This window comes from Barbus barbus, assembly GCF_936440315.1.
Source record: "Barbus barbus genome assembly, chromosome: 3".
NCBI lineage: Eukaryota > Metazoa > Chordata > Actinopteri > Cypriniformes > Cyprinidae > Barbus > Barbus barbus.
Window position 1 is genome coordinate 20,116,863 of NC_136731.1, and position 14,517 is coordinate 20,131,379.

General features: G+C 38.0%; 1 protein-coding gene across 6 annotated transcripts in view; it reads right to left on the reverse strand.

Annotated features, from left to right (window-relative positions):
- LOC306857936 (pre-B-cell leukemia transcription factor 1-like) overlaps window positions 1-14,517 on the reverse strand; it is a 45,450-nt gene that overhangs the window by 9,926 nt on the left and 21,007 nt on the right. For all 6 annotated transcript variants that reach the window (XM_079398223.1, XM_079398222.1, XM_079398219.1 and 3 more), the window contains 3 exons: window positions 3,736-3,980; window positions 1,288-1,478; window positions 1,023-1,158 (listed from right to left, as the gene is read on the reverse strand). In XM_079398223.1, coding sequence (XP_079254349.1) covers window positions 1,023-1,158; window positions 1,288-1,478; window positions 3,736-3,980 — 572 coding nt within the window. The remainder of the gene's footprint in view (window positions 1-1,022; window positions 1,159-1,287; window positions 1,479-3,735; window positions 3,981-14,517) is intronic.

Here is a 14,517-nt window from a genome sequence, read left to right on the forward strand (position 1 = left end):
ATCAAACAGAAATGTGTAGAAGTTGCTAATTGTAACTTTTGAAGCTGCTGCTATTTTGGCAGTTCTGACTTCACAAGTTATGTGGGAGGAATCGGAACTGTCAAAAAATGTTTCCAACTTGTAATTAGGAGTTTAAAAAACATGAACGGTTTTTACAAGTGGGAAACTTGTAATTATGGGAAGTCTGACATGATGTGAACACAGCACAAGTTCACAACTCAACTGCAGAGATAGTTCACCCCAAAACTGAAAATATTGTCATTATTTACTCAGTCATGACCTAAACCTAAAAGATTTTTCCAAAACACAAATGAATAAATTTTGATTAATATGCACGCTGGTGTATTTTATCTTCTGTTTAGCATATTTGATGTGCTCCATGTATGTGCAATGCTCAATGTTTATGTGTGAATAAAAGCCTAAATTAAATTTGTACTTGATTTTTTTTTTTAAATTTACAATGTATTTTTGAAGCATCAAAGTTTTGGTGTAATGGACTTTTAATAGAGCGACAGAAATCCCTCACGTTTCATTAATAATATCTTCATTTGTGTTTCAAAGATGATCCAAACACTTATGGGTTCGGAACGACATGAGGGCAAATAAATAATGACAAAATTTTCTTTACCATTTCAACCCTGCAATATGTGCAAAAAGTGCTCATCCTTACGAAAATGTCCACTATCAGTAACTGCCATCAATAACTACTCAAGTGAAAGCAAAAACTGATCTGTATCTGCTAGTGACTTTTTTGCTGTGTCATGATACGCTAACAGCTGCATTATGGATATGATGCAACTTTTATGACAGGACATATCTCAACTAACTAAACTAATTACTGTTGCTTAAATGATGCTATAATTTCTATAATTTATGAAAACCAGCATAATTTCATAAAATAAAATAAAATGTGTGGCAGGATTTATTTGCCAGGACATTTTTTCTCATGCTCCATTATTGGAAAACTGAATTTCAGGTTTTGAAATACACATTGGACAACTGTAGACCATGCGTGACCTTACCTGAGAGACAGTGATCCCACATTTCTTGGCCAACTCTTCCTTGGCTTCCTCGCTGGGGTAAGGGTTGGAGAGGTGAGAGTAGAAGTACTCATTAAGCACCTCTGTGGCTTGCTTATTGAAGTTGCGTCTCTTACGTCTGAGGACAAAGTAAGTGGAAAAACGAGCATTTCATTGATAACAGGTTAATAATTTGTGGAATAGTGTAGCCCAACAGAATAAGACCGTTAAAACTTGAATAAGCACAGATCAAAAAGCAGACACACACCTGGCATCGAGGAAGCGAGAGCGAAGGATCATGACGGCCTCACAGGTGCTCTGCTTGAGCTGCATCTGGATGGAGCTGAACTTGCGGTGGATGATGGCCACCATACGCTCGATCTCTTTGGGTGAGATAGGCCGTGTGCGGGACTGTTCCCTCAGCAGGTTCATCACGTGATTGGTGAACTCACTGCAAGCCTGTTTTCAAACAGATTTGAGGATCGTTACATACATACAAAAATACATTAAAAGTAGGGATGCTCCGATCGATCGGCCGGAGATCGGTATCGGCCGATATTCACATTTTATGACTCGATCGGTACTCATACATTTGGCCGATCTCACGAACCGATCGCAATTTGATGACGTCAACGCATGACGACGTATATGATACGTGGGGACATATGCTGCAAGTCATCGCCAGTGTGGAAATGCTGACGTTTCGAGAAACAATGAAAAATTTGTTATATGTCGTGTATGTTTTGCATGATGATATGATGAATGGGTGGTTCATTTTTAACAGCAGATTCAATGACGTTAGAGCTGATCTGCGCATCACTGCACGTGTCTGCAGAGCCCAGGCTTTATGGCACGGGCACCGGAGCTGATCGCGGCTGCTCTATGAACATTTATTTATAAAACATAATATCTTCTTTGGCCATATTAGCCTATTCAATAGCATTAACAGAGGCTTTACTCCTTTTAAACTTTATCTGGAATGTCACCCTTTCTGTCACTGCAACTTCCAGATCAGGCGAACACACACACACACAAATGATATCATCTGCCTAATGAAAAAATTTATTTTAGAAAAATTTAGTTAATATTGCATCATTTGTGATTTATTTTATCCACCCGCAAATAATCAGAATGCATTTTTTATTACCCGACCCGCTTATTATCCGCAGCGCCCGTGGATAACCGTGATCAAACTACTCCGTTTTGTTCTTTCAGTAGTTTTAATGTTTCTATTTCTTTTTTCCTCTTCAGTCTTATATTGAACAGTATTAACCTTATAAGTTACATCAGACTTCTCCATATTGGTGTTTAAATATATATAAATGTACTTATAGATTAATGATGCTAAATGATAGATAAATAGATAGTAAGAAAAATAACTATATTTGCAGCATTTCTTGTCACCATGACAAGAAATCGGTACTCGGTATCGGCTGCAAAAATCCTGATCGGAGCATCCCTAATTAAAAGCCATGTTTCTGTCGTTGTTAAAATAACTGCGGCAGCTCTTGAACTTGGTGCTGACGCACGTCGGGAGAGAGAGAGAAAGCGCACGGAGTTGAAAGGGCTCGAATAAAGAGTGTTTAGCTTTAGATAAAAATACTAGAGTATATAGCGCAGAAAGATATTTACCATAAACAACCCTGAGCGCTTGTTATGTGAATCTCTCCGCTGTTGACATGCTGCTCACTTAAAATGGTGCTGCTGTTACGGCTCGCGATCCGGATGGATGGCAGGGTGCGGATGAGGTCCGCCTTTTGAAAATCAGTTATATAAGTATTTAAGGATAAAAGACTCGAGTCCTTTTCCTCGAGTCGAGTATAGTTTGGAGTCATTTCAGGTCAAGTCAAGTCTGAAGGCTATAAACATGCGACTCGAGTCCTAGCCCATCTCTGCCTTGGGTTGCATCAGAAACATTTTGTTTGCATTTATTTTTGTCTTATATTGAGTATCCTGATACACATGTTATGCATAAACACCATTTTAAAGGAATATTAAAATTCACTGTATAAGGAATAATTTTTTTGATTATTTATATAACATTATTACATATGCTATATAAAGCTTGAAGCATCAGAATCGGCATCGGTATCGGCCGATCACCATGACAAGAAATCGGTACTCGGTATCGGCTGCAAAAATCCTGATCGGAGCATCCCTAATTAAAAGTAGTCTCTCATGCTTCGCAAGGCTTCCCATTGATTTGATCAAAAACAGAGTGAAAACAGTAATATGGTGAAATATTTTTACTATTTAAAAGAACTTTTGTCTATTTTAATATATTCTAAAATACAATTAATTCCTGTGATTTCATTACTCATTACTCGAGTCTTCAGTCTCACTTGATGATCCTTCAGAAATCATTCTATTCTAATGTTGATTTGTTATTTTTTATTATCAATGTTAAAAACAGTTGTGCTGCTTGATATTTTATGTGAAATAGTTTGTAAATAGTGAAATAGTATTCTTTTGTAACATTATAAATGTCTTTACTGTCACTTTTGATCAATTTAATGTCTTTCTGAAAAATAAAAATGGTAAATACGTATATGAAATAAAAGATTTCTAAAAGATATCATCATTACTTCGTTTTTTTCTCATTATCGCTCCACCAGTGAAAGAAATCAGTAAATTTGATTAAAAAAATTACATACACAAACCCACAAGTATCTGCTGAAATGATGTAATAAAGATCAGATGGGTGTCTGTTTCTCACCTGTTCGTATTTCTCTAGTTCGGAGTGGTAGATCTGGCGGATCTGTGCGAGTTTGGCTCTGTAGTCGGAGTGCTCGATGCTGCCGTCGTTGGGTGATCCTCCAGCCGCTGCTGCAGCTGCAGCTGCCGCCGCTGATCCGCCGCCTTTCTCGGGCCCAGACACTCCCTCGGCCAGCAGCATGTTATCCAGACGCATGATCTGGGGATCTGGAGGATCCTCCTCCTGTACACCTCTGATGCTCAACACTGCAGAAGACAAAACAAGGGTCAATCAGATGGAAAGCTTTCAGAAACCAGTCACTTCACACAATGTAGAGTTAAGGGTACTTTTCCTTATCCCACATAGACACTACTAAATTAACTGTGCAATTCCTGGCTGAGGCAGCAGAGGGCAGCATGGCACTTCAGAGGCGGGTCCAATAATAGGAGAGCATGTGCTGTCACTACAAGCACAAGCAGCCATAAGTACACACCTCTCCGGCACATTGACCTCTGTCAACTTCCTGCTATGGAGCCATCACTCACTCCTATATGAGCACCTCATCTACACTCCCATACATGTGCACACATAGGGCCAGCCAGTGATTGAGGGCAAAGTGTAAAATAGAAAACAACAATACATGACACTGAGGGTCTTTGTCTTTCCTCTAGACCAGAGTTTCATGAACCCCCAGTGGTGTGTGAGAATGTGGTGGAAGTGCCAATGGCACATTAAATAACATAAAAAGGTCTTGCTTTAAGTAAATGTAGGAAACGATCATTTAAATGTAATAAAAATCAGTAAATGGAGCTTAAAAATTTAAACTATCATAATTTAGTCACACTCATGCCGTTCCAAAACTGAAAAACCTTTTTGCAGAAGATATTAAGCAGAACGTCTAAGCTTTAAGTTCACTATTCACTTTATGGGGAAAAAAAGAAGCTTGGACATTCTGCTAAATGTTTCCAAACTATAAACCTTACTCAAAGGAATCTCTCATGTAAACTTTAGGTACATCTTTTAGATCATAAGGGTTAAACAGATTAAAAGAAGCTCTCCAGAGAATGTTGAGTAGATCTGAATAGTTTAATGTAAGCACAGCGGTTTGTTTTGTAAGTGAATTGAAAGAAAGAGAAACTTTCAAACACAAATAGTGCGACTAAAAGGCCATTTGTTGGAAGCAATCAGCATTACATCTGTGGATGTTCTGTCTGTACCATCCCCGCTGAAATCAAAGCTGTATTTCCCATCCTCCCTTTAACTGATAACACATTTAATGACTTCAGCTCATACCCTCCCCCAATAACAGCACAGAATTTGTTTCCAGCCCCCCCCCCCCCCCCCTCCTCATTTTTGAAAACTTTTTCTTTCCCTTGGCAAGCGGCTCTTTTTTTCTTGTTCTTGCTTGCCCCTTCAGGGTCCCTCCACTCAGGTCCTCCCTCTTTCTTTCTCTCTGAGTCACATTCCATCTTTCGTTTCTCCCCCTCTCTGAGCTCAGGAATGCAGCAGACCCAGCCGCCTGAACTAATGACCCCGATTCACCATCCCTCCCTTTACCTCTGTTTTTCAGCCAGCAAAACTCCCCAAAGTCAAACAAAATGAAAGAACACTTTTTCTCAAGTACATTAAGTTTGCTTCAAAGTGATTTCGGCAGTAAGATTATTTTTGTGAATAACACCATGTGAGCATAGCATACTGTTGTTTCATACGTGATATGAAGTCAAACTATTTATTCATTTCACAGGAACAATAGAAAATAACACTGTAGCATAAGATTTCATGCATTTAGTCAATGGTTTAAAACACAAAAAACTAAAAATTACATTCGAAATGCGAAACCCAGTGAGATTTTCCTTTTTGCCCCACGTTTTATTAATAACTTTAAACTCTGCGTTGTTCATTTTGGAAGTAAATGTCATTAATTACTAAAATTAATATAATAAAACAAAAGAGAGAAAAACATATCCATTTAGAAATATTTCCTTTTTCATCAAATACTCCTAACTCATAATTCCTGTCAGTAATTATTTTTATAATAATAATTATTATTATTATTATTATTATAAAAGAGAAAAACACATGCTTTAAGTTAATTCTGGCGGGAAATTATTTCAATAATTATTTATTGTCATTATAAAACAAAAAAGAAAAACTTTGAACTGTCATTCATTCTGCTGGTAAATTACAATGATTATTTAAATGATTACTAATATTGTTTTTATAAAACAAAAGATAGAATTATGCTTTTTAAAAGCTCATTCTGGAGGTAAATTATTTAAATATTTATTTAATTTATTGCAAAACAAAAGACAGAAATTAAGTTAAACAGAATGTGAATATCTGTGCTAACAAATCTTTTTACAAAAACAGTCATTTATTCAAGGGTTAAATTAGTTTAAATGATTATGTAAATTACTGTAAAGCATTCTCAGTATTACCACAAGGGGTGCTATAGTGCTCTGTCTCTCAGTTTTCCCTTTTATATCAACTAAGGCAGAGCAACAGTTTAAAAACAATAGCTGAGAATGCTAGTTAGACTGTTGACGTTTACAGCTAGTGAACTGAACATCACATCTGATTTAACTGTACATTTAATCTGAAATCACCCTCCGGAAGTACTGAGGTTTGTCAGTGTCACAGTAACAAAAGACCGTATGCACTCGTGTAGTAAAGCGTGTGTCTCGCCTAAACTCAAAACGCACCTGTTTTCCTGGATTGTGACCCAGGCTCATCGTGTACGTGTGTATTCTGATGGGTGAGGGGAGGCTCGTTGTTTTTACGACCACAGCCCCACAATCAATAGAGTGAAATTTACCACCTCCCCAAAGAGTATCACCCACAATATCTATTAAGAGCTCTGCCTCCAGCCCAATCCCTCAAGCATACAGCCTTTTCTTTAGCCTAATTATCTCAATTATGATGCGATTACTGATAATTGCACAAATAACCCACAACATGATGATATGGACCCCTTGAAATTTCTAACACCCCTTTATATTTCAATTCATGAGCCTTGATTTCGAAACCCCTCATAATGAATAAAGTGGCTGGATACGTTTTATAATAGCTTTGTGGTAAACGCTTACAGCTTCATTCTGAATCCCGAACATATTACAAGCCAGAAAAGCCACCGCATCTCAATGTTTGTATGTCTTTAAGAAGATTAATAAAGCCAGCCTGTTACATCTTTCAATTAGCACACTTCATTAATACAAACACACCGCCATGCTAATGAGATAATGTATATTTTAATGCCCTGCATCTGTCCAAGTTGCACTAATATCTTTCTATTAAATTTATGATTGATCGGTGCGAACGCACGCCCCTCCTCGCGGCGAGGAATTCCCTCATTTGCGAAGGAAAACGTGCAATAGAGCCGAGCGGAAAAAGCCAGCGAGCGGTATGAAATATTCAGAGCACCCGGCTGGGTTCGAGCGCATATATAATCAGGCGCAGGTACGGCACAGGTGACGTGTTAAGAGCAGATGAAGGTATTGTCTTTGCTGCTGGAAGCAGTACATTAATGCTGCCATTTTCTGTGCATTACTGGAGAAACAGTCCATCACAGCTGTGTCGGCCGCCTTCGCTCGGGCCTCGTCTGTCTTTTTCTCTGTACCTCGGTTCGCTCACCCTCCCTCCTCCTTTGGCTTGGGCTGCTCTCACGTCATACCCCGCCTCCTTTTCTCTCTGTGCCCCCAGCCACCTCCCCCCATCCTCTGTTCTCCATTTCAGTCGAGTTCTCCATGTGAGCCGCAATCCCTCATGCTGTCAGCCCCCCCTCTACCTCTCTCTGTAGACAGACAGGATTAGCATTTTAATTGCATCAGCTCCCTTGGGTATTCTCAGCCTTTCACTGGGAGAGCGCGAGGGAGCAGAAGGGGGGAAGAGAAGGTAAGGAGAGAAAAAGAGGAGAATTGTGGGGGGAAAGCAGCAAAAGGGAGTCGCAGGAGGAGATAAAATAGCGAGGAGGAGAGCAGCCAGAGATGGAAAAGCAGAGGGGGCAGGGAGAGCGTGAACGAGAGAACGCGAAAGAAAGAGTTGAAGATGATCGCGGTGGGCTGCAAACGAGTGTGGGGCGACACTTAGGAAATGACAACGCTCTGACCGCAACAGCCAATAAATCAAAAGGAGGAAGGCGAACGCAACGGGGGAGGGATCTGTGCGCGCTGAAAAGCACGCCCACATAGACGCAAACAAGCATGCTAACCTGAGAGCTAAGTGGGATGTAAATAAGGGGAATTTATCTTCAAAACAAAAACGACTGCAGTGCCATTACAGTCGAAGTGAAATACGAGGGTCATTCCTACTTTACGCAGTGCATTTTCATGTCCCCAATAACACACACTCTTCAAATACTGTGTAAATACTAGATATTCCTGGTGTTTCTTTATTTGATACCTTTTGCTATAAAAATGCTGTATGTTTTTGGGGAACACTGTTTTAATTGATGTCAATTATTTACAGAAATTAACACTTTTACTTGGCAAAGACTGCCGCATTAAAATGTTACAAAATATTTCTGTTCTTTTGAACTTTCTATTTATTTGAATATATTTCCATAAATATATTAAGCAGCACACCTGTTTTGAACATAAATAATAAGGACTGTTTCTTGAGCATATCAGAATGATTTCTGAAGGATCATGTGACACTGAAGACAGGCGTGATGATGCTAAAAATTCAGCTTTGCATCACAGGAATAAATGACATTTTAAAACATTAAACTAGAAAACGGTTATTTTATATCATAATAGTATTTCTTAAAATGTCTGATTTACCTTATTTTTTGATGTATCAAATAAACGTAGTCTTGATGAACATTTGAGACTACTTCCAGAATTATGACAGCAAACTGACCTTAAATCGCAAACATGTATTCCTGCATCCTCAATAACACTTGTCATCCTGTTAACTTTTGTAATATCAATTTAACTGACAAACACGATCATGACACCATCATCCTCCAGGAACTGACAGAGTTTTAGTGGCACAAACATCAGTGAGCATAGACAATGCCTTCTGTGAGATTTTATGCTATTGGTTGTTTTGCTAAAGACATTCGATAAAATCATTTGACGGAAATCATTAAAAAAAAAACAACAACAAAAAAAACTCCCTAACATCTTGATTTTAAGCACTCTGTTCATTTAAATTCCTGAGCATGACCAATGCATATTTCTGAAAGTTTTATAGAAATACTTCCTGAAATTACAACACATGCATATTTAATTCCTTAGTTTAGTTCCTGTTGTGAATTCTAAGGAAACGCAGAGCTTTTCACGCACATTAAAATGTAAGTCGCAGTCCAACTGCAGATCCAAACGCACCTCACCACGAGTTCTTAAGAAGACCTGCAGCTGCGTCGGCTTCAGAAAAACTAGAAAGAGAGCCCAAAACAAGCCCTAACTTCAGACACAGAATCAGTGCTGAATAAACAACCGGCTTACCAGCAGCCAATTCACTGTGCTGGTAAAGCTACCAGGGTTAATGGTTGCCAAAATCACTTAAGCAACTTAGGCAGTGAATGACAACACATGCCCAAAGATTCGGACAAACCCAGAAACCAAAAGAAAACGCTGACAACATTGCAGAGAATGCGTCAGCCAGCGCAGGGCTTCTTGAGCGAGTGCCAGGGTGGTATAAAGTTGCAAAATCTACCGGTAAGTTCCTGTTGTAAGCAGCTCAGGTTAAGTGGCGTCTGCGGGGCCTATTTAGCGGCACCCAGTGGCACACACACATGGGCCCGTCCACGCCCTGTGAGGAGCGGCGATTGGTCACCGTCAACAGAGGAGGATACGATTAGGGTGTGAATAGCGCTCCTACCTTAGGCAAACATGCCGTCTGCTCTGACTTGTCATTTATCAGCTCTTAATTAATTAAACTAGCATTTCATAGACCAGAGAGGCGTACAACAGGCTTCGCTCGGCACGCAGAGACCGGTCAAACAAGATCACGCAGGGGAACACACTCCACCAGCTCAGTGCGGTCAGGTGAAACGCAGGGCAGAGGACAAAAGAAGTCTCCGCAGAGGACTTCACTCTGGGAGGAAGAAGAGGAAGAAGGCTGTTGCCGTGGCGATACGTCCTACCGACACGCCCCCCTCTCGCCCGCTCCCCGACTCATCAGCGCAGCTGCCTCCTGTGCTAATTAGCACCACCTCTTAAGGAGCTCCTAAAGACCTTGTGAAAAATGAACGCTCATTTGAGAGGTCGTTAATTTGCACTGTTATGCAAATTAGGTGGCAATTAAGCAATAGATCAGAGGAGCGGCTCCCATTTATAACGAGCGAACGAAAAATATGACAGAGGCAAACAGGGCCGGGAAGAGTGACAGCTGGATGCGCTGAGGGGGAGTGTAAACTAACCTTAGCCCACTGCAGCTCAGGCCGACAGACAGACAGACAGACAGACAGACAGAGAGAGAGAGAGAGACTGCATTGTGCCATGTGTACAGGTGAATGGCACAGCATGTTCAAGTAAGACGACGAGACTGCCACAGCTGCAGCGCTTAAGCTTTTACTGCATTGCCTCTTGCTCTTCATGCAATCGTAAAACTACATTTTGTGTGTTATTTTTGGCCTTTTTTATTATTTATAGGAGTAAAGAGAGTACAGGAAATGTTGGAAGGAAGGCGGATGAGGATCAGGAATAGGTGATGACGCTAGCCAGGCTGCCGCATGACCACCACCGCTCAATGTCGGCCCATCTGGAGTAGTGTTGTCACGATACTGGAATTTCTAACTTCGATACGATACCTTGAAAAATATCGATATTCGATACCATTTTCGATACCACGGAGAAAAAAACTGCCACAACATTAAGGGGGTATTTTTTTTAATTTAAAGATAAATGTAACAAGTCGAGAACATGCGGTATATTTTATATAAAAAAATGTCTTGAGGTACTGCATTTGTTGATTTATTTATTAATCTTTTATTAATCTTAGTTAAATGTTAATTGAAACTAACGTTTACTAATACATGTACTTATTAAAATCCAAAGTTCTATTTGTTGATATTCTCATTTGCTTCATAACCAAAATATTTCCAGATATAGGGCCTTATGAAATCCGTTTTATTTTTCCCCAAATTCCGTTTTATTTTTTTCTACATTCAATTTTTTCCATAAAAATTTTTCTGGATTCCGTTTTTTTTCCGTTTGAATTTTTCTGGACTCTTTTTTTTTTTTTTTATGGTCAAATTAAATGCTATTAATCTAAAAGCATGTCTAATTCATTAAAATCATGAAAATTATACAATTTAACATTTAATTTATTAAAAGTGTAACAAAAATGACACGTTTAGGGCCGTATGAAATGTTTTATTTTTTCTCACCTTATGTTTTATTGTTACCAAATTCTGTGTTTTAGCATGTCTATTATTTGAATGCATACAAACTATTTTTATTTATTCTTACAGTAGCCTTATGAAATGTGTTTTCCCCCTCAGAAATTCTGTGTTGTGTTTTTAAATTTTACTGGATATCAGATGAAGGCATAAAACTATTTTAATTTATTTATATTTGAATTAATGAAAATTAAACATTTACATTTTTGGCAAATGAAGGGGATTTACTATTAAAATAAAAATATTTTGTGATTATTTCTTTTAAAAAAATTAACAGTAGTAGTAAGTAGTAGTATTATGTACATTCTACTAAATAATAGTAATATAGCCTATTTCTGGCACACGGTCTTTAATAGGCTAAGTTAAACCGAACTTTTATTTTGACGGGTTGCCGTGAATACTTCTAAAGTTCTGTGTGTGTATGATATGACGCTAGTTTTACTCAAATTAAATGGTAAAATGCTCGTAAAGTGCCTTTCAGATCAGTTCTGGAGATATTGTTGATGTATTTATGTCCTCATTGAGACGGCAGACGCTGAAATCACCGCGAGCGCCACATAAACAAAACCGCAGGTGCAGCACATTCACACAGAGACGCGCAGAACATGCAGGATTCATATTTAAATCCACTTTTGCAGCTTAATATTTACAGATACTAGTCCATATCGCTATTTGATTTAAGTGTAATGACCTACTTTTGATTAATTCATCCAAACTTTGACAAATTCCGTGACATTCCACGTTAAACTGTAAATTCCGTGTTTATGACTGGATTCCGTGGCGTTCTCTGCATCGCGGAGATCATAGATCCCTACAGATAGCGCTCCTGCTGTGTTCTTTAACAACCAGAGCAGTCATCTTTCTATTCACTTCACTTTTGCTATTTAACCAGAGCGAAGGAGACGAGTGCGGTCACGTGTGGTGCTGGTCCACGCACCTTTGGAGAGAAGTGAAAGTGACAGCTCGGCTAGTATCGGTGTATCGATACTTCGGGAAATTAATATTGGTACCGTTCAGATATTTCAGTATCGATATTTATCGAAATATCGATATTTTTGACAACACTAATCTGGAGACACCTTCACCTTAAAATACCAATGCAAAAGTTGCCATCCCATTTACAGAATTTTGTGGGTGGTTGCCAGGATGTTGCTGTGCAGCTGTTAAGGTGTTCTGGGGCCAGTTTTATAAACATAGCCTCTATGTTAAGATGGTGTCTTAAATCTAGGATGACTAACTAGCAGTTAGCCAAGGGGTAATCATTTTTAGTTTTTTGGATTCCACTTAGACTAATTTACATTTCTATGTAAACAAATTTTAAAATTTATGATCAGTCTTAAAGGAAAAAAATAAAAATAAAATGACTAACTTGTAAGTCTGGTCTAAACTTTTAATGCAACTTAGGGTTATGCAAATAGACGATAGTATCGTGTATCGACAATAGTCAGTGGTATTGACAGTGGCTGATGCCTTTGACAATAACAAGAGGATTATTATTATCAGGCTATTATTATTATTATTATTATCTAGCCTAATTAATATTAGGGCTTATTTGTTCAACCATATTTCTTTTTCCGTGTTTTTACAGTGTTGCATGTTATAACCAATCACACACAATTATGTTGAGCTTATGAATGCAGTGGCCAATCAGAGGCATTCAGATGAGTCATCGCTGAAATAGCAGAGTTTTGTTGTTTTCGTGTGCGCACTCACTGACTGAACTCTGCTCACTCGTGAATTCTCTCATCATAAACAACAAAGTGCAGATGTACGTGAGATGTATAAGAGTATAAGAGACAGCTTCACTGATTATAACGGGAGTGTTTTTTTAAAGTACATATACTCATGCTAGACTGAAGTCAGTGATGATGGTCTTTGGTAATGTAAATGTTCTTTGCTCGTTTTCTGTAGCTGTTTGAACAACTGAGGAAACGTAAACATTAAAATTAGTAACTTCCAATGTTTCTATTTAAATGATGTTAAATACAGATTCAGTCACATTAAAAATATTTTATAACATCCATATGCTACTTGAATAAAAATATATAATGTGTAGTTAATACCTTAGATTTGGCTGCTTTTATCCGTGTCCTGGAGTTGGTTCACTCTGCAGCCATGACTCAAAGTAAATAATCAAAATAATATTGTGTATTCGTGATCTCACAGGTTGACAACAGGACAATATGACTATGGAGCATATCGCCCAACATAAATGCAACTGCCACCTGAGCATGTTGTTTATGCACTTGCAAAGGTATTTTAGCTGGTGCTTACAGGCCCAAGGCTAACGAGCCCATCTCCAAGTCTTAAATGATAGTCTGGACCTTGGTCTATTTATATATGAATATGGTCTCTTTATCAATGTACACTAATATTTAAAATGTTGGGGTCAGGATTTTTTTAAGAAAAATTAGGGCTGTCAAAAAAAAAAAAAAAAAAAAAAAAAAAAAAACAATTCCAATTTAAAATATTTGTCGAATTTAAAATAAAAATCCACATTCAGGCAGCCTTATCAGTGACACACGAGATGCGATGACGATGTAGGTGCCGTTGCATTTTAATGCTTTTTTTTAGCCTATCCAGTTGAACCCAAAAAGAACATCAATGCGGAGAAGATGTTGTTTACCTCAAAACTGAAGCCAAGTCGTTCACACAGAACACATACTATCGGATTTTCTATAGGGACATCTATCACCGTTGACCTCGCATCTCACACAAGAGAGCGCCATGTTTAGAAAGCCATGTAAAATTAATGCAAGTTCAACTTTTAAAAAAACATGTCTCGAGACTTTATGGTGGTTTTTCTGTATCCCAATGAATCTCATGTTTTTAAACGAAAAAAGTAGGCTACTCTTTGTTTGTTTTCGGTCCTTTGTATTAAACTATACATACTTGCATGATGCTTGCTGTTTCTAATTGTGTAAGCAACGGAATTAATTATATATGGTTTATAAACTTTATTTTAAACTTTATGCACTTTTTTCAAAGATAGTCTTGTTTTCTTATTGCTTTGAAGAAACATGCATCAGTACGGTAATATTTTGCTCGATGCGCCCTCTTGTGGCCTCAGGAGAGAAGCCAAAAGTTTTTTCCCCCCTAACTGAAAATATGCCTTTTAAATTTGAATATAATTTGAATATTAAAAACATTTTAGTACAAAATTCAAATGTAGTTTTTCAGCCAATTTGACAGCCCTAAAAGCAATTGATACTTTTATTGAGCAAGGGTGCATTAAATTGATCAAAAAGTACAGACATAGTTCAAAAGAATAGCATATATAAGAAATGTTTCTTGAGCAGTAAATCAGGATATTAGAGTGATTTCTGAAGGATCGTGTGACACCGAAGACTGGAGCAATCATGCTGAATATTCAGCACTGCGTCAGAAATAAACTACATTTTAAAATATTCAAATACAAAATAGTTCTTTTAAATTGAAAAAAAAATATTTCATAATTT